At 29.8% G+C, this 20680-nt stretch overlaps 2 protein-coding genes and 2 non-coding genes across 5 annotated transcripts; 2 read left to right on the top strand and 2 right to left on the bottom strand.

The window, feature by feature from the left end:
• Positions 1–1388: 1388 nt before the first annotated feature.
• On the bottom strand, positions 1389–11352 carry LOC105154688 (phenoloxidase-activating factor 2). Of its 2 annotated transcripts, none has more exons than XM_011070366.2 (6): positions 11216–11352; positions 8752–9141; positions 5628–5927; positions 4632–4900; positions 3971–4134; positions 1389–1902 (listed from the first exon to the last, which is right to left on the bottom strand). In XM_011070366.2, exons 2-6 carry the CDS (start codon positions 9117–9119, stop codon positions 1699–1701), a joined length of 1305 nt encoding a protein of 434 aa, XP_011068668.1. In that variant the 5' UTR covers positions 9120–9141; positions 11216–11352; the 3' UTR covers positions 1389–1698. The 2 variants fall into 2 exon arrangements, with proteins under 2 accessions (XP_011068668.1, XP_011068669.1); XM_011070367.2 differs by having other exon boundaries at positions 8788–9141.
• A 3441-nt stretch (positions 11353–14793) lies between these two features.
• Positions 14794–14865, top strand: TRNAH-GUG (transfer RNA histidin (anticodon GUG)). The gene has a single exon. It is a non-coding gene; the product is annotated as a tRNA-His (tRNA).
• Positions 14866–15247: 382 nt separating this feature from the next.
• Positions 15248–20486, bottom strand: LOC105154689 (phenoloxidase-activating factor 2). The gene is made up of 6 exons (XM_011070368.2): positions 19309–20486; positions 18034–19001; positions 17315–17477; positions 16938–17209; positions 16629–16846; positions 15248–16292 (listed from the first exon to the last, which is right to left on the bottom strand). Exons 1-6 carry the CDS (start codon positions 19641–19643, stop codon positions 16176–16178), a joined length of 2073 nt encoding a protein of 690 aa, XP_011068670.2. The 5' UTR covers positions 19644–20486; the 3' UTR covers positions 15248–16175.
• On the top strand, positions 15479–15550 carry TRNAH-GUG (transfer RNA histidin (anticodon GUG)). Its single transcript has one exon. It is a non-coding gene; the product is annotated as a tRNA-His (tRNA).
• Positions 20487–20680: the final 194 nt, after the last annotated feature.

The following is a 20680-nucleotide window of genomic DNA, read 5'->3' as shown; positions in this document are numbered from 1 at the left end:
AGACATAAAATGTATTTGATCATATTTGTATAAATGTGGACATATAGTGATTTACTTGAATTAAATTTGACATATATTAAAATCAAATATAATTATATTTGGATTACCAATTTTTGGGCTTTAGTAGGATTTTCACATAAAAATTTATTTTGTGTATGTCTGTAATATCAGGTAATTAAGAATTTATCTGGAATTTTATTAAATTATATATAATCTGATTAAATTATATATAATTTTTATTTGGAAATATATACTAATGGTTCAAATAAAAATTTCCATTTTTAATATATTTAATCTATTTAATGTATTGCACAGTAAAAGTTAAATTATTATCCCTACTTGGAAATCTATTATTAATAAATCCCGAAAATAATTCGGAAATCCAGATAGAATATGAGAGCAATATATTAGGAATCCCTACTGAAAAAAATCATGTCACAACGTTACATGATTTACATGTTTTAATTATTTCATCATATAATTAAAACATGTAAATTACGTAACGAATTGTTTCAAATCAGTACATAATTTTTAAAAATGATGTAATTTGAAAAATTACATGATATTAAAAATAATTTTATCCATGTTATTTTATAATTATTATAAATTTTAAAGAATTGAATGATTGAAGAAGAAGAAAAAAGAATATATTATCATGTGACTTTTCAAAATACATTTTAAAATCACGTACTGATTTGAAACAATCCGTTACGTGATTTACATATTTTAATTTCATGATTTCATCATTCAATTGTGTGACGTGATTTTTTTCAGTAGGGACAGTTCATAGCAATCAGACTATGTCTATTCTATATTTTCACTTATACGAACTTCCACTTATACGAATTTCCATTTACAAACTTATATACGAACTTCCATGTATTAATGATTTAAAGTTAAATACGCCAATTCCATATATATCACAACCAGTCCACATTAATGGTTTAATTTGGAAATCTATCAATAGTAACAATCGAACTTTATACATTTATGTATTTATTCCATATTTTCACTTATATGTGGACATCCATATATTAACGATTTAAAGTTAAATACGCTAATCCCATACACTAACCACAGTTAATTGGAATATACCAGTATTTTCAATTAAGAGTGGATGATTAACATATATCTGAAATTTCAAGTGACTTTATTATATATTCACTTTTACAAACAAGTTAGTTTAGCAAAATGTGAATTTCATTGTATGAATTTGGTTATATCTGGCTATCCATTGCACAAACCGCATTTGATCAAATATGTGCCAACTTATTGGAAACTTATTTTGAATTTGCAGGGCATGGAATTTTACCATGGTTTCAATATGGAATGAACATTATTACTGTTTTTCTGTTTTTAATAAACTTAATACTTTTAATAAACTTAAATTATTTTTAATAAATTTTTATTACTCACTTGTGCGTCATATACAAAAAATGTCATATGTTATTTTTTACAATGCTTATTTGTATTTCGTCATATACATAGATCAACAGTCACTTTTAAATGCATAATTCAAGCGACAAATATAAAAGAAGAGATTCGGAATCCTATAGTATAGACTGTCAACGTAAGCTTCAAACATCACATTTATTGTCAATGTAAAATTATTTGACGTAAAAAGAACTCAATACTTAAATATTAATGGAATTATTTATGATCTGCTAAAAATTTAAAAAAAATATTGGCACAGAGCAATCAGTTGGGATATTGATAAACACTGTTGTCCAAATTGTGGAAAGCCATTTGTTCATCGATCCATTGACGACCATAGGCTATATTAGCATAAACGCCGGGAGTTCCATTCTCGCCACAGCCAAGACCCCAGGCTACGATACCAGCTTGAACGTATTTAGTCGGATCATTCCTTAGCGGGCACACGAGAGGACTTCCACCGTCGCCCTGCAACAAAAAGATTTTTAAAAATCACTTTTATCTAATCGCATGCAAAATAGAAAAAACATGGAAGTTTCTTCACAGAAAATTGTAAACAAAAAGTCGCGCTTAATCCTGTATTTAGCGCTATCTTCAAATAATTGTTTCAATTTTTATGCTCTTCTTTTTTTAAATATAAATAATAAATAAAATATAAATTCTTGCTCAAAATTGTCAAAACAATTAGATTTAAAAATAGATTTAAAAACATGAGCAAAAGTAAGATAAAAAACATTTAATTTATTATGACATTTATTATGACATCCACTACCAGTTAATATTAAACAAAAATGTGGAACGTTTCGATTTATTCAGTCATTATAAAAGAACAAAAATGAAAAAAATAATTTAGAATAATAATTAAATGTTAGAAAGATCACAATTGAAAACTAACGAAACCATATCAAAGATATTAAATATTATAAAGAATATCAATATGAATAAATTATTATGTATATATTAAACTAATAAATCTTCATGTCAATGAATAGTTAAAATTAATAAATTCCGATACTGTTTCATATGTTCAAAAGCGAAAAAGTAGCATCTATGTAGTTAGAACGCTCAGTTATGTAAATTATTCAAAAATTAAAATTCTAAGATAACTATAAATTTATATCAGTGTACTAATTAATTCGGTGCCTTTTTTTTATAAAATTCAAAGTTATTTACGCAAAGACAAGTACATATTTAATATTCGAAATAAGTAGAAATCCGACGAGGCGAGATCTGGTGAATAAGCCGCATGAAGGAGAATTTCCCATCCCAATGTAAAGATAACGTCCTTATATAGTCCCTTTTGCGATGTATGGTCGAATGTCGTGCTATAAAATCAATTGTCTGTTTCTGCTGCCAATATAAGGCCTTTTTTGTTCTAACACAACGCATCGTTCAAATATAAGTTATTGTTGATAGTATTCCGCAGTAACAGTCTGGCCAGAATTCAGTAACTCGTAATGCATTACATCCTTCATATCCCACTAAATACTCAAAACGTTTTTTGTATGAATGTTAGGCTTCGGAGTCAATGTCAACAGTTCGCCGGGATTTACCCGATTTAATGATTTTCTGCTTAGGGTTGTCGTATGATACTCATTTCTCATCACCAGTAATAATTTTGTACAGAAAATCTTTTCTTTTAAATCGGGTTAGCAAAGATATTTTGCAAAGACAGATTGCCGTGTCGAATCTTCGCTCCTTGTTTTCAGGACTCAGGTGCGGAATCTACCTATCCTCCTTTTGAATTTTACCGAGTTTAACGATGAGATATGCATTGTTGAGTTATAATGCAAACTCCTGTTGAGTTTAAAAGGAGTTTTCAATGAACAGTTACTCGTCGTCGAATTTTTGTGGTTGACTTGGATATTGTCGATCCGAAAATTTCCATTCCGAAACCTCTAGTACCACTTTTTATACGTTTTACATGTTACAGCATCTTCATTCAGAGCGGTATAAATCATTTCCAGGCTTCAGCAACATTTTTCTTTAATTGAAATACGAAAAGAATGCAGTGTGTATCTCAAATGTTACTTATCGAATGTCATTTCGATCTAGTTGTCTGTAGTGAGTTGTCTGTAAGTTAGTTCTAACGAAATATAAATAAGGCGAATTAATTTGTACACCTAATGTATATTAATAAAAAAATTATGTCAATCTTATAAAAATATATTCTATATATTCCTTATATTTGATGTTGTATTAATACCAACATTTTTGGTAATAAACTTGATATCATAAATTAAGTTTTTGATCTTACTTTTGCTCGTTCTTGACCTATCTTTTTAAATATAATTGTTATAAACAATAAAGTATAATTATAGGGACAAGGAAGTTAGAAAATATTCAACGCTGAGTTTATCAAACGGATAAGAATAGGTTCTCGAACTTTGATTTCTTGATTCTTGAAGGAAATTTGAAAGTCTCTAATTTTGTATCTTTGAATCGTTAAAGTGTTGTATATCGTTACATAAGTCTAAGACTTTATGGGATTTTTTGAGCTTAAAGAATTTTTGTGAAACATCAACCTCAAATCTACCTTGCAAGTATCTTTTCCTACTTCTCCACCCGCGCAGATAAAACTTTTGTCTAGTAGAAAGTATTTTCCCAATCTGGTAGTACGCATAATATCTTGACACGTATTATGTTGTACTATAGGAAGCTCTACTCTCTTTAAAATCACTTGATAACGTCCCTCTTTGCCTGTAATTAAATTTCATTAAATAAAACTCATAATACATTATGTTATATTGTTATATTACTACATTATTATATAATTATCTCAAAATAGTGAAAAAGTTTTAAAGAATATAAATCAAAGAGATGAGATGCCTATAAGAACATTATATAGCTTTTCGTATGTTAAACTTTAATGAATCTAAATTAAATTTAATGTAATGTTTCGATTCACAATTTTGAGTCTTCAATAAATAACCTTCTATTCAAAGATTACATGTTCACACAAATCATTGTAGCAATCACTTATGATATGTATTGTGACACTGAAATGATGTCATTGTTGAATCAAATATTATTTTGTCATTATTATTATTTAAATATTCAGATCGATCTATATCATTATTAATCGATTGTTAAACAGAGGCAATTATTTAAAAAAATAATATATTATGTTAAAGATGTTGAGAGATTCAATCGATCAATATTTATTTCTTTACATGTTGTAAATGCAAAAGGCATACCGAATATGTCTTTTCCCCATCCGCTGGCGAAACATTTGGATCCGTCGAAGTTTGCATTTATTTCAGCGAGACATACGATATCAACGTTCTCCGCGTACTCAACTGGAGTTTTCAGGATCAGGATAGCGTAATCGTTGTAGAGTGCACCGGAATGGAAGCCTTCGTGAACCACGACTTTCTCGACTTCGCGATCTTGATGTGGATAGATTTCGTTCTTCGTCTGCGTGTCCCATTCTCCTGCACGAACTTTCAGCTCCTGTGGCTGTTTCCTATTTGATCGGAATACACTGTTAATCTTCCATTAGCAATGTTATCCTTTCCAGGCGCAGTTGATTTTTTATATGAATTTTAAGAAAATGAATACATAGCGGGATTCAGTATCACCTTCTAAAAAAACTTGTAATGTTGAGATCGTGTATATGACGATGCCAACCAATTGTTTGTTTCGTTGCTAAGATTTCATAAGCTAATCGTGGTTTTCACAATTCACGATTAACTCGATTAACTCTTAATCGAGATTCAACTTATCTCTTTTCAATTCTAGAATTGGAAAGAGGTGAGAAAAAAGTTGAATCTCTGTTAAGAATTAACCAAAGGCAAATAAAAGTACATACACGTGCTCTTAGCAACCCGTATTGCAGACAACATAAGATTTTATACAAACAAAAAATTTGGATTTTTTTCATGTTTTACATGTACTTTTGACGCTAATTATAAGCATGTAAAGATATTATTTTTAAAAAAGATTTTTCAGTATTCTATATTACTTTTTTAAATGAAGAAAATAAAATTTTTTTTAATGAATAAAAAAAATAACGAACAAAATATTTATTCGTATGTACTTAACGTGAATCAAAGCTGTTTATCCATACACCGACATATAAACAAACTTGAAATCAGTTTTATTAACTAAGGTTATCGAATAACTGTTTGTAAAAATGTTATTTGTTATCGCAAATATTCATTGCACATATTCATTGCAAACTGATTACTGACCCATTGACGCAATGAGCTGCAGTGAGAACGGCCTGCCTGTGAATAAGAGCTCCGCCACATTGATAAACATTCAATTTCTGGCCATTGCTGCCAATAGCCTCCTCTTTCAAAATAGCCACCATCCATGGAAATTCACCGAATTGGGCCTCATTATCGGTTTGACCGGTGATTCTGAAGCCGACTCCTTCAGCATGTCGTTGTCCACATCCTTTCCTACCGATTGGTTCAGGCGTGGATGGTGGCTGCCGATCCGGAGGTTTGCAGCAAACATCCAAGTAATTATCACATACCCCAAGAGCTCTAAATATTCCAAAATATGATTGTAAAAACGTGGGGCTCAATTATTTTAATTAATTTTATAATACAAATAGATGCAATCGTTTTTTTATTCACATAAATAAGATATTAATAGAAAAGAAAGATTATCTAAGAGAAGAATACATATCTAAGAGAGATTAATATCTATACAGATTTTTTTTGCAACTTACCCTTTTAAATTTTAAATTTTGACAGCATTTTAAGTGCAATGTTTTACTGACAATTTATTAAATTATTTTTCTTTTACTAAACATTCAGAAATCGTTAATTAAAAATTCTTCTGTTAATTTAAAGTTCTTCTGCAGTTACAATCAACTAGAACATAAATTTAACGATATCTTGAAAACAATTTAAATATTAAATCATTAAATGATTATTAAAAAAAAAACAATTGTAATTTTCAACAATTACATATTTCTTCTCCGATTTAATTTTATATTTATTATTTAATTAATTAAATCAATTTATTAATTTTATGTAATGTGATATAACAATAAAGTTCAGTGAATATATTAGGTGTTGGAATTAATTCGTAGCGTTTTTTAATGAAAGAATGTTATTTATTTCACATGAGCATTAAAAAATACATTAATGAAAGTACTTCCCATCACTTGTAAAACGCTACGAATTAATTCCAACACCTAATAAGAAAATATCACTTAATTAATATACAAATAACATTTGTTGTTCTCTAAAGTATTCCTCTCTAGAGACAATACACTTCTGACGACACTTACGTACAATTTACAAAAATTCTATGAAAAATTATCTTTAAATATCGCCTTAAGTCTTGTTGTCATCACGGTTTTGATTCAAATGTGTATGGCAATTCTTGAATTCAGCATTTTTATTTTGAATCTGTGAAATTCTGTGAAAAGTTATCTTTGGATATCGCATTAAGTTTTGTTGTGAATGTTTGAAATGTTTGTAAGTCTAGTGTTTTTCGTGACCTTCTTTAATTTAGAATTTTAGAACAAAAAGAAGTTTACAGGAGCAAGTTCGGAGGAGTAGGGAAAATGGAAGTCTCTACGTTTACACAGCCCGATTTACGCCGAAGTTATAACATTGATGTTAAGAAACTGGCCAATCATAACTATTCCTCTAAACTCTAAAGAATGGAACGATTGTGATTGACCAGTTTTATAACATTGATGTAACTTCAGCGTAAATCGAGCCACTGTAAACGTAGAGACTTCCATTTTCCCTACTCCTCCGAACTTGTTCCTGTAAACTTCTTTTTGTTTTAAAATTCTAAATTAAAGAAGGTCACGAAAAAGACTAGACTTACAAACATTTCAAACATTCACAACAAAACTTAATGCGATATCCAAAGATAACTTTTCACAGAATTTCTGCAAGCTGCAGTCTAACAAACGTTGTTAGAAGTTCATGATCTCTAGAGGGGATTAATTTAAAAAACAATAAGGTATTTGTATATTAATTAAATAGTGTTTACTTTTTCATAACGTTTATCGAACTTTATTGTCATACTGCATATGCACATCAAATAAAATTGTGTTTAAAATGAAAACGATATATTATCCAGAGGAATTTCATTGTCCAAAGATAGTCTCATGCGGCGAGAATAGTAGAAAGTGGCGTACTAAAAACAATAAACCGAAATTGAAAAGCAGCAAAGAGAATATTTATTAAATCTAATTTTAACAAGACAAAAATATCTACACTATATATACACATAATAATGTCTATATACACAGATTTTACCATGCACGGGAGCATTTATAGCGAAAGTTAATCATAAATCGCATTGACTTCCGATTCCGCGGTAATTAATTTTGATCGTGATATATGTTCCTAGTATTTCATTTCGATTTCCCAACCTGAGCTGCAACGATTATTCTATTTCACTATTGTATCAATTGAAACATCACTTTTTGGAATATCAATTGTAACACAATATCTTCAATAAATGTCAATCGTCATATAAAACGTAATTACATTTAATTTAATTATTTTATATAATTATTTAATTACGTCATTTATGAAAGTGCTGTATTGTGACGAGCACCGCATAACAAAAGGAATCGCCAATTCCGATTTAGCAACATCGGTACAATGCTTCCGCTTTCCTAACACAGTCACTCTTCGTGTACGGTTCAAACTATATTTTGTAACTACCATGCCATCATATTTAACGACACTATTTATTGTACATTACGGAGACTTGAATAAAGTGATAAATAATATTGAAGTGAAAATTTATAGCAAAAATTCTTGTAACAGAATGTTTCGATGATATTTTATAAGTTCCATTTTCTGTAAAAAAAAAAAACATCTTTACAATAACAAATAAAAAAATATCTTAAAAAATACTTCATCTACTAAAGAATCGAAAAAATATCTAATTTACTGTTAAAAAGAAATTACAGTATTATTTTATAAAACAAAAAATAATTATAAATAAATCAGAAGGAATGTGTGTGTATAAAGTATATACTTTTTTAAATCTAAAAGTATATATTTAAATGAGAAATCATATTAATTATCACTATGCATATCTTGGTAATGAAAAAAAAAGTCATGCATTATTGGATACCAGTACCAATTTAGTAACTTAGTTGAAAACGAGAAAATTTATGCGAGTATAAAAAGCTACTTTTCTAAAAAGCTACTAATTATTGTCGCATATATATATTACACCGAAACCAAAAGTTTTTCCTCGATTTTACGATACTAAAAGAAGTTAATCGTTTATCTGCGAACAAAAATTTCACAGCATGCTGTGATCTATCGCCATCCAGGTAGAAAACCAGTCGAGACTCCAATCTTTGGTCAATAAACTCACCCCGAAGGCTTCTCATCCTTATCACCAAAATCGGACCTGATATCGATGATGCCGATTCCGTTATCCAAGATCTTGCCTTCTTTGCACTGATAATAAGGCACACATTCGCAGTCATCAGGTTTCGAAGGTGTTTGATTCGCGGTGCCAAGGATAACATTTGAGGAAGCAGTAGTGGTGGTAACGTTGCTGAAGATGTTTTTAATAAGGCTATCGACATCGCCGTCTATTGCGGGAACCCCCTGAGGAGTCGTAGTTGAGGGGAACGCTTGGGCGATGAGATCGGCGAGACTACCTTTTTCGTTGCCTTGCGGCAACGCCGTCACTAAAGTCACGCCGACCAAGGTCAATGCAGAAACCAGTTGCCACATGATTTGCGCCAAGGATTCTTGGCTGAAATAAACACGAGAAATGGTGTAATATCTTAGAAGCTATTGCGGAACGATCATATCTAAACCGATTTTACGACTGGCTCTGCAAAACCTCATAATGGCAATCAAAAAAGAAACACCTTCTTTTTGAAGCTATAAATAACGATGATACACCGATGCCTCACTCTAAGGTAAAAAAAGGAAAAAAAAATAAATGCAAACTAAGTAGCTCGAGAAATCTTTAATCACATTTGTCTTTCATGCGATCATTAACATGAAGCAATTTTGTCTTCGGTAATTCTCGGTTATCATCGAGAAGCATTATTGAATAAAGTGCACTTTAATGTAGTAGATAACGTGTTTATATGTTGCGTCGACAGAATAGAAGATATATAATAAATTTATGTGTGGAAATAGTCTTGACATCACTGGTGAATTTTTTAAAGAACATTTAAAGTTGCATTATAACGAATGAGTTTACTACTTTATATTTTATCTTATTACAATCGAACTGTTTCTATAAATAAAAATCTTTTTATTATGAAAAAAAATTAGATTTCGAAGTTATAATAATTATATTGTAGAATAATAAAGAAGTAGAAATATCAGTATAATACATCCTATGTGTTCGGTAATCTATATACACACATAATTTTTCTACTTCTCGGGATTCTCCCGAGTTGGCGGAAACGAGATTAAATCGTATTACGCGTTCTACAATCCTAAGCGTAACGAGTCATAAAAAAATTTGTTGTCTAATCAAAACAAAGAAAATCCAACTTTTAATTACAAATATCAAATAAAGCTGCCTGTCCGTATTTAATTGGAATTTTTAGTTACCTAACAGATTCTAACAGATAATTATAAAAGATAACTATAACAAATGATGATATTACGGCATTTACGCATGCATGAGTTACTTAAAATTAATTAATATCGTCTCTCTCTCTCTCTCCCTTTCCCTCCCTCCCCCCTCTCTCTCTCTCTTTGATCTGATGTATATATAATGTATTGCGAATTCTATTTCATAAAAATATTAATGTATAATTTTAAAAATAATATTTTTTATAAAATAGAATTCATAATTTTATATGTATAGACACATCAGATCAAAGGATATTAATTAATTTTAAAATAATTGATGAAAATACCTATTATATATTTTATTATTCCAATTTTATTATCTCCTTATTTTTGTATATTTTACTAGTACATTTAAGATATTCTTCTAATTATAACAATAACAATAAAATTATTAAACTTTCACTCGTTTCCTTAAATCTGAAAGAAAATACTAGATCCTTCGAACAACAGGACACTTATAATTTTCCCAAAAAAAGGAAAATCATGAAATACATACGACGCAATAATTTGACATTTATCCAGAACACTTGATGCATTCAGATAATTAACATTATCTACAATCTTCCGCAATAAAGATGCACATGGACATTCGTCATCACTTACATAAATATTCGTCAACACTATTTTCTTTATTTAATTTGTTATGTGCATAAACACACTCTGATAGATGATTGCGAAGCTACAAATGTTTTGTCATTTATTTTGAGCATTTAACATTTTTTTATCACACGAATCCGATTAATTTGATGATTAATACGTTGATAATTACACGACAATGCTGTAGTAAGTTATATAATATTTCTATTGCAAAATCTTCTTACGGAAAGTATATTTAAAATTACTTGCCACTGACCTTTCTGCGATATATATTTTGCAAATCAGAACGAACATATTTCGTTAAACCGACATCAACTTCCAATTATTTATAACTCAAAAATTACACGAATTTTAAATCAAGAAGTTACGAAAGAAAATTATATACAATAAGATGATTTTGAGAATTTTACATGTCGAAATTATATAATCATTGCATTAATGTAATAAATGCGATCATATGCTAACGCAGAAAAATAGATTCGATATTATTGAGCGTAATCTAATATAATTTAGATTATGATTATGATTTCTCTCTCTCTCTCTCTCTCTCTCAAATAAACAGCAAACTTTATTACTGAACATTCAGAAAACTCGAGCGAAATAAGTTTATATCATGATCAATGTATAGTACTCACCACAGAAGGAAATATCAAAACAATGAACAACGAGCACCTTCCACTTGGAGCAGCAATGCTCGAATACTTTGGTTCTGAGTTAAGATCGTGATCTCCTCTGAACATCAAGAAATCCCTACTCCAAGCACATTTATCATGGATTCTCCCCACTTTCCTTTTGTCATTACTACTCCAAGACTTGGAGAACCGGCATTTCCCACCCATACATCGATTCTGTGACTTGACGTTGTTTTCCAAGAAATTCCAGTAGAGAAACTCATGCATTCCCTTAATTGATGCGAAATTCCCCTTTTTCGTGACGCACAACATTCGAAAAATTCATTGAAAAAAATGTAAATATCTGTTGACCCAACTGACCTTAAGTCAATAATGACCAAACAAGTCCTTCAGATACCGATATATTCTGCAAAAGTTTTTCAAGTTTTTTGAAAAATGTTAATTATGATAAATGAGTTTTTTGAAAAATGTCAATCATGATAAACGAGTTTTTTAAAAAATGTCAGTTATGATCGTACTTTGTCAAATAGTACTTTGTCGAGATTTTTACAAATTGTAACGGCAATAATTTATTTAACTAACTACGGAAAGAATGATTTTACTAAAGTAAAATTTAGCTTAAAAATTTAGCTAAACGCAGACCACAAAATAATTTTGTTAGATCATCAAAATAATTATGTAGAACTCTCAAGCATGATGAGCAATTCTACAAAAAGTTTTGATATTCTAGTAACCAGTGTGAGTGTCCATAATTATATTAATAATTTTCATTGTTCAATAAAATTATTTTCAATAAAATATATTTTATTTTTAGACTTGTAATCAAATGAATTTTAAATACAGTAAAACTTTTCGTGTACAATTTCAATATTGAAATCTGATAATATTACTGAAAAATTCAACGACTCGCATAAAGATACGATCTTGTCGCTTCGCTTAGTGCCAAGATTCTACCGTTTCTTTTGATTCTTAACGCAAAAGCCTCAGGCGCGGATGTACATGATAAATTGATAATCATTTACGTTTTTGCTTGATTTTAATTATATTTGCTGTGAATAATGTATTCTGCAATATCAGTTTCGTTATTTATCAAGATTCTCAGTGGATGGTCCTGAATAAACAGTTTTATCAACAAACTAAGCAAATCAAAAAAAAAGTTTATTCATTTCGTAATTAGTTGAGATATAAACGCTGTAATAAGAAATTCGATAGATTATTTGGCTGAAGATAATGTGTGAGAACTTCACGTAAAATTTGAAGTTACGTATAAGTATTTTTTTTTTAAGTTAAAGGAATTAATCTCAATTTTTTGCTAGTGAATAGTGAATTGTCAATGCACGTAATATTCAAATTAAATACGATTTTAGCAATTATTTTTAATTACTAGATGCCCTTATGTAAAAAGTCTGGAATTCGCAAATTCTTTATGTTAAGATCAAATATATGTATAAAATGTATCTGATTATTTTTTAAATGCGTTATAAAGTTGCGTACATCTTTTTGTCGTATGATTCTTTCTTTTGTGCAAAAAAGAGATGGACAAAAGAGACAATAAAATATCACATGACAAAATATAAAAAATAAATACGCAAATCTTTACCTCATCTAAGAAATAATAAGAGTAACGGTTACAGATCACTGATATTTACATCAATGTGAAAATTACGTCATTCTGTTTTCTCTCTCTCTCTCTCTCTCTCTCTCTCTCTCTACACCAATCTTATTATCCGTATATCGTAATACTCGCATGTCGTTTGAGTTTCCTTGTAGGAATATGATAATATAAGTATAATGTTAGTAAACTACTTACCCCGATATGTATATCTCGTTAAAGGAAAAGCATGTTAAAAAAATGGACAGTTGAGTACGTGCCACTTCATCATTAATGACGCACGTCGAATACAGAAAGAGATTGTCGAGATTGTCAAGCTTCGATCACCGTTTGGTTGCATGCAATTCAGGTGACACATAATATCATCAGATATTGTCCACAGGTGTCGCAATAGCATTTTATTCAATATTATATCTGATCGGAAATGCCGCTTAACATCCCCATTTTATCGAAACGCGAGAAATATAAATGACATTATTTATTAGCTCGAAAGCAAACTCTCTGTAAAAATATAGGCGAGTTAAAATAAAATTTATATTATAAATATATACTTATATTAGTGAAATTAAGAAATCGTAATCTTTAAAATTAGCTGCGCAATTTGTGCAAAAAACAAATTGTTTCCGTTTTCTCATAATTCTATTATGAAAGAGATTAATGAAGTTATTTGTATATTTTCTATGTTGTTTACAGCAATACGCGCGATTACACCACAATTTGAAAAGAATTGAGTACATTAAAATATTCTGTAGTAATACTAAAGATATCATCACTAGCAATAATTATATTTAATTATTAGCAGGAAATTATAAATACGTTTAGTTTAACTAAATGGTTCATGTCTTCATTTGAAATGCGTCTTTACGTCAGTAGAACGTCTTATAAAATTAAATATTCTTATAAACGCGTAAGTTATTTTCATAATATTCAGCCATTAATCTAAGATCATACTTCTCGAATTGTTTCAATGTAATTCAGACTAATTTCTTTGAATTAATCACATTCTCAAAGAATATATGTATAAAGTAAAAAAACTACGTGATAGCAAAAAGTATTTGTAGAGATAAATGCTGCTTTTATAATGAACATAAATATCGTGATTATATTATCGTCAAAGACTTTGAACTTAGTGAAATTGCGCTAAGAAAAACGCAAATGCAATGAATGCAAAAAGTATTCATATAGAAGAGATATTTAAAAAAAAAAACTTTATTTTTATACAAAGTAAATATTAACTAGCAATTTATAAATAAAGAATATAATAGAATGTATATATATATATATATTATATATATATATATATACACATTTTCAAAATTATTTTATACTTAAAAAGATATGTATAATAATAAATAAAATATATTATCTTCAAAATAAATAAAAATTACAAATTTGAATGCTCAAAGGTATAAATTGATAAATTTGGTTTCTAAGATCATGCGAAGTTCTTTTATTTATGGTTATTTAGAACGTACTTACTACATAAAATTGCTAATTAATTTTCTACAAATAAAATTTCTATATAAATAAAAATTTTCCTTGTATGAATAGTTTTTGCACCTACTGTATGTAAAATATAATAATTACAGATAATACTATTTTTTTCAATTTAATGCATAAATAAAAGTATTAGTTTAAAAAAAACATGAAATATTTATGCCAAGAAAATATTATTTTTTTAATTCTACATTATTCATAAAATACATAAAAAAAATTCTACATTATACATAAAATTATTTTATTACAAATAATTTATTATAGTATATTATATGATTTGTTATGTAATCGAATAAAGTGTATATTTAATTTTTCTCAATATACGCAATTATTTCAATACAAATAATTTAATATATTATCTAATTTATTACGTAATTAGATAAATATATTATATAATTAATTATTGTAAGATTGTTATCTTGGTAAAACTCTTCTACTCAATTCTCCACTTCTGGAACCAGTTCTTCCAATAGCCGTGATCGTCTAGTGGTTAGGACCCTACGTTGTGGCCGTAGTAACCCAGGTTCGAATCCTGGTCACGGCAATGTGAATAACATTGTCACGGTGGAAGTTTTTTTTTTTAATTTACTTTCAAATTGTGCATTTGAGAATTATCGTCATGTCAAATTATAAGTACTTAAAAAATAAAATGCACAATTTTGACAGAATAATTTCTCAATTTTTTTATTCGAATGCGTGTTTTGAAAACTCATGTCATCACTGTCAACAGTGTCAAGTATCTACTTCTATAATTTCTTAAATTGGTATTTGGAATAGATGATAGATAAAATACAGAAATAAAGAAATATTTAATATAGATATAGGTATATATATATGTATATATGTATACATATATACATATGTATGCACACATATATCTCTATTAAATATTTCTTTATTTTTGTATTTTATCTATCATCTATTCCAAATATCAATTACCATTTTTGTTATATATATATATAACAAAAATATCAACTTTTACAAAATTTTATAACTATCTTTGCCATTTATCTTTATTACATATTTATCTTGTTATTAGTAATGTTAGCTATATTGATTATTATAGTTCTCTTGGTCCAAGTATATTTAATTTAGAATTTTTTCTATTTAACGGCGAACAATGTTCAATTCCGAATGTTTACTCAATTCTTCCAGTAGCCGTGATCGTCTAGTGGTTAGGACCCTACGTTGTGGCCGTAGTAACCCAGGTTCGAATCCTGGTCACGGCAATGTGAATAACATTGTCACGGTGGAAGTCTTTTTTGTAAACTTTTTGATTATTCATATACAGAAAATATAATCACACAATTATAGTCATGTTTCGAAAATTTACGTTTTTTTAGAACTTTTTTAAGGAATATTTTCAGATTATCTTATTATATTGTGGAATAAATTGTGCTTAACTTTATAAAAAATACAATAATTTTTCAATATCTTATAATTCAAAAGATATACGAAAAATATTTGCCTTGAAACTAGGATATGTATGCTTGATCTCCCTCGTTGGAATGTTTCCCATGCTACGATAAGATTTATATTACATAACTATCGATAGCTGAAACAAATATATTCAGATAATAAGAATCAGTATATTCAGATATTCATTTTCGAAGAATGCATTTATAATATACTTACTACTCATTGCATAACGAGAAGGTTTAACAAAATATGAATTGCTTGTACGAATTAAAATAAATAACATAGAATGGAGTACATATTAAAAAATAACCAAATTATTAAAATACATATTATTATTATAATTTTCATAAGTTATGAATGATATTGTACGTACACAGCACATCGTAGTCGCGCATTGAACTAGAAATATCAAACTACAATACATATAATGCATCGTTATACGCCATAAGTTGCGAACTGTTGATCTATCCATTGACGATGTTGTGATACACTAGCGTATACTGCAGGTACATTAGAAGCTCCACAACCAATACCCCATGATACAATACCAGCCTAAAATAAGAATTTATCCAAATTCTTATTCTTTTATTCAATAAAAAAATGAAATGCTAAATTTAATTTATGTTATGAACTCAACATGCTTATAAACTGAATGTGAAATAGCAAATAAAATTAACAATAGATCATGTAAATCGTATAAATAAATAAGAATTAAAAGAATAAATTTTACCGATTAAAACAGTATAATTAATACAACAACGTGGATATTTAAAATGAAAATATTTAAAGAAGAATTAAATAGAAAGCATTAAGTTTGTTCCTTTTCGCTCACTGCTAAATTCTTTTTAGTGTATAAGAATTAAGTATTTTTATTATAATCTTTTTCACCTGAAAGAATTGTCCTGTAGCGGTTTGACAAACCAGCGGTCCACCGCCGTCACCGCGGCACGTATCTTTATTCGCTTCGCCGCCAGCGCAAATAAACGATCCATGCAATTGAAAGTACTGGCCCAATTTCGTGCTTCGTAAACGTGTCTGACAATCCTCTTGATTAATGATAGGAAGATTCACCTTCCGAAGCTCGGCCTGATATTGCCCTTCTGGTCCTAGAACGAGATTGTGAATGAATGTCATGTATAAATGCCGATAAGCAAAAGGAATAATAAGTAAAAATCTGTAAACTCAATTCGAGCTCACCAAATGAATTGCTGCCCCATCCTAACCCATAGCATCTGGTCCCAGCTAAGAAGACTTTACCTTGTTCGGGAAGGCAAATTGGTAGGACGTTCGCGCTATAAGTGATTGGTTTTTCCAAAACGAGGATAGCAACATCATGGAAAAGCCCATCGTTGTAATAAGACGGATGTATAGCTATTGCGACAATTTTTACTTCTTGAATAGGTAACGGTTGAATATTATTTCCTATGTTCCACTGTCCGAAGTGCGCAATCAAATGTTCAGGCTTTTGGCTGACGGGAAATTAAGATGAAGGAAAAAATAAAGCAATTAAAATCAAACTATGAGAGAACTTTTAGAAAGTCATCTTTTTAAACGTTTCTTGCGTACACACGTACTTCGCAACGCAGTGAGCGGCAGTGAGGATGGCCCTATTACTGATTATCGAAGCACCGCAATGAAAAATATAAGGACCGCCGGTCGTGGATTTTAGGAGAAGTACGACCATCCATGGAAATTCAGCGAAATAGGTTTTCCCAGAATCAGGAGAAAAAGGTTGCGCTGTAAGCGATTACTCATTATCACTCGAGTAATAGCCTTGAATCAAATATATTATATTATTGAATTTATACTTCACTTAGGCGACTTTAATCAAACTTGATCAAATTCCGATTAACAGATAATACGACCGGTAGAAATGTTTAAGACAAAAGATCTACAATACACAATTCGTTATTCTCAATCTTTTTTCAATAAGCACATAATTCCATTAATTAATTAAATTTTATTAATTAAACCTAATTACATTTATTTATATTACTTATTGTTGTTTTATATTACTTTATATTTATATTACTTATTGTTGTTTTTACGAATGTAGTTTAATTTTAATCTCTATTCAACTAATTCTTCTTCTTCTCTCCTGGTTATAAGAAATTAGAAAAAAATGGAAGAATGAACCGAGATTAAAGTTAATCTGATAGAAACAGTGATAGAAACGAGCATTAATAAAATAGTGTTGATTAAGTTAATCGGGGGTTTGGTCAAAGTTCCTAGACCGATGGCTTAACGCTACATCGTTAATGCGTACCTATATAAATATGTGGCTTATACTTACATGGTGCGTAACTATTGTTTTGTATACCACAAGTGATTTGCGAAACCGGGCGATTGGATGATCCGTTCGCAACAGCACTGGACGAGGAGGCGCTTTGAAGACCCTGATGATTGATCCCTGCTAATCGACAGCATACTTGGTCCGCCGAAGAGCACAAAGTAAATCTCGAATCAATTATACCAAGACCATCCGGACTGATCGCGTTTCCTTCAAAACACAGCCAGGTCTTCACGCAGTAACATTCTTGTGATGTACCCGGATTTTTCAACTGGCCCAGATCCGTAATCGGCGCGGCTGATGAAGTGTTTAGACAAGACGGTATGTTTGGCGTCGTGCAGATATTTCCATCTGATAAGATCTGAGAAACTCTAGGGTCTATCATGGCACCACCGCCGGACGTAATGACGATCATGCAGATGAAACATAGAATGACATTGTCGCATATGAAACATAGTTGCATCTGACTAGGTGATATCATAGTGATTGTTGATGATATTCTGGTCAACGTAGCAGATGAGAGTGATATTATGGCAATCGTGGTTGAAGAGCTCGTCATTGGCTGTGTCATATTCGCTAGTATCCTGCAGCAGACCAGGTTGTCGGGGCACAATCCGTACCGCGGATTTATTACACCCTCTCCGGAGATGGAGACTATTCCATTAGGATCACATAAAGATATCATAACGCAGATACAGTTTGGTAGTACGGTTGTGGGAGAAGTCGCTGAAGTAGGTATTGTTGGTGCTGTAATTGGAATAGTTGGAGTGGATGTTGATGGTGGCATAGTTGGAAATGTTATTGAAGGCATTGTTGATGGCGCAGTTCGAGATGTAGCTGGAGGTGTCATAGGAGATACATTTATTGAAGATGTAACTTGTAAAGGTATCATAGCCGTATTAGTTACATTTGGCAGATAGCAGCAGATCTCTAAATCCCCACATCTCCGATTAGTGGCAAAACTGTACAAACTTAATTTAAACAATCATATACATTCTAGAGATTCATTTTACCAATATCAACTTGAAACTTAATTTAGCCAGCAAATATAGAGCTTAAAATTTAGAACTTAAAAGAAGAAATAAAAATTAAAGGGCATTTAGAAATCGATATGGTAAAATCACACACAAATCAAGATTAGAATTAAAATTAAAATAACAAAGCTGTAATATAAAATTATAATTTGATGTTCATACAAAGTAACAGATTAAAATTAATCGATTTCAATAGACTAACAACATGCAATATTGATTATCAAACTTTGATAATTACACTCACCGCGGGTCAATTATTCCGGTTCCATCGGTGATGATAGTTCGATTTCTGTCGCATAGATAAAAAGGTACGCAGATACAATCTCTTACCGAAGCGGGGGTGGTAGAGAAAATCCTGTCTAGCTTCTGATACCGCGGTTTGCACTTAAGCAAATGTAAAAAGAATACAGACGACGACTCGGTAAATGGTATCACATCCTGATTTCGAGAAAAACCTTTGTTTTTCCGAATCATTATCGGTTTTTCAATCTGATTGTGTCTATGCTTCACTCTTTCTGAAGTAGTTGTAACATTGATCGTCATCGCGACGACAGCTACCAGCACGTAAAGCCGCGACATGACGACGTGTCGTTACTATCCGGTAGAACGCTGTCTATTGAACGATTTTTTAACACGAGCATGCGTTTATGTATAGAGGATGTACTAGTATTTCCCGGGTTTATGGGGAACAGATGCAGATATGACGCTAATAGCATATTATCTTTTGTCATAACGACCAATTTTCGAAGGCAAAATATAATAAAGCAACGCTTCATGCATCAGGATGCGTTTAAAAATACAAAGAGAGTGTAGGGATTTACATCAAAAAACAAAATATATAAATAAGTAAAATATTTAAATAAAAATATTAAACAAAAAAATTACAAATTTTTATCCGTTATACACGGAATAAAAACAAATTAAATCAATAATTTATTAATATACTTTTTTATATAAAATTAAACAAAAATGCTTGTTTAAATAATATTATTATATCATTGAAAATAAAAAATAATAACAGCGTGAATACAAAAGAATTTATTCGATAACATTTTAAATAAACGTAATATTAATATAAATAATTTTTCATTTAAATAACCTAATTATAATTTTATAGTAATTCGGCAGTATATATGTGAAGGATAATCCGTTTAACTGGTCAAATACAAAGGATGTAACCTACTTACTCGATAGACATCAAAAGTAATGTGTTAACATCCTTCCAAGTTAAAATAATCAGATAGAATTTTAAACTGGTATTGTATGTGTGTGATGTGTAACTCACTTTTAAATAATACAATTATTAAACCATGTAATGAGAACAATAATAAAAACTGAATGATATGATAAAAATCATGTAATAATTATTAATTACTTATTACGGTATACAATAGTACTTCTCTTTATATTAAATGCCAATTGATTCATATAGGGAGAGCGAATTTTTAGACTTCCTTGATTGAAAAATAATAAAATAATATAAAAAAAAAGTAGGTTACTGCCGTATGAATTATCAAACTGATCTATGTGCAATTATTACAGATATCGCAAAAGATGCAGTCACGCAATATTTAACGATTTATTTTGATCTATATGTAAGAGCAGAAAGTATTACA

The sequence above is a fragment of the Acromyrmex echinatior genome, chromosome 1, assembly GCF_024713525.1.
Source record: "Acromyrmex echinatior isolate Ae372 chromosome 1, ASM2471352v2, whole genome shotgun sequence".
Classification (NCBI taxonomy): domain Eukaryota; kingdom Metazoa; phylum Arthropoda; class Insecta; order Hymenoptera; family Formicidae; genus Acromyrmex; species Acromyrmex echinatior.
Note: the sequence above shows the minus strand (reverse complement) of the source record. Positions and strands in the feature narration are given on the sequence as shown.

What these genes read in the sequence shown, in the direction of transcription:
- LOC105154688 (XM_011070366.2), bottom strand. Translation starts at nt 9,119, where the DNA reads ATGTGGCAACTGGTTTCTGCATTGACCTTGGTCGGCGTGACTTTAGTG. An exon ending in GCAGCTCATTGCGTCAATGG is followed by an intron (nt 4,901 to 5,627) that starts GTCAGTAATCAG and finishes CCGATCAAATAG; the next exon opens with GAAACAGCCACAGGAGCTGA. An exon ending in ATGGGGAAAAGACATATTCG is followed by an intron (nt 4,135 to 4,631) that starts GTATGCCTTTTG and finishes ATTTAATTACAG; the next exon opens with GCAAAGAGGGACGTTATCAA.
- LOC105154689 (XM_011070368.2), bottom strand. Translation starts at nt 19,643, where the DNA reads ATGTCGCGGCTTTACGTGCTGGTAGCTGTCGTCGCGATGACGATCAAT. An exon ending in ACCGGAATAATTGACCCGCG is followed by an intron (nt 19,002 to 19,308) that starts GTGAGTGTAATT and finishes GTTTAAATTAAG; the next exon opens with TTTGTACAGTTTTGCCACTA. An exon ending in GCCGCTCACTGCGTTGCGAA is followed by an intron (nt 17,210 to 17,314) that starts GTACGTGTGTAC and finishes ATTTCCCGTCAG; the next exon opens with CCAAAAGCCTGAACATTTGA.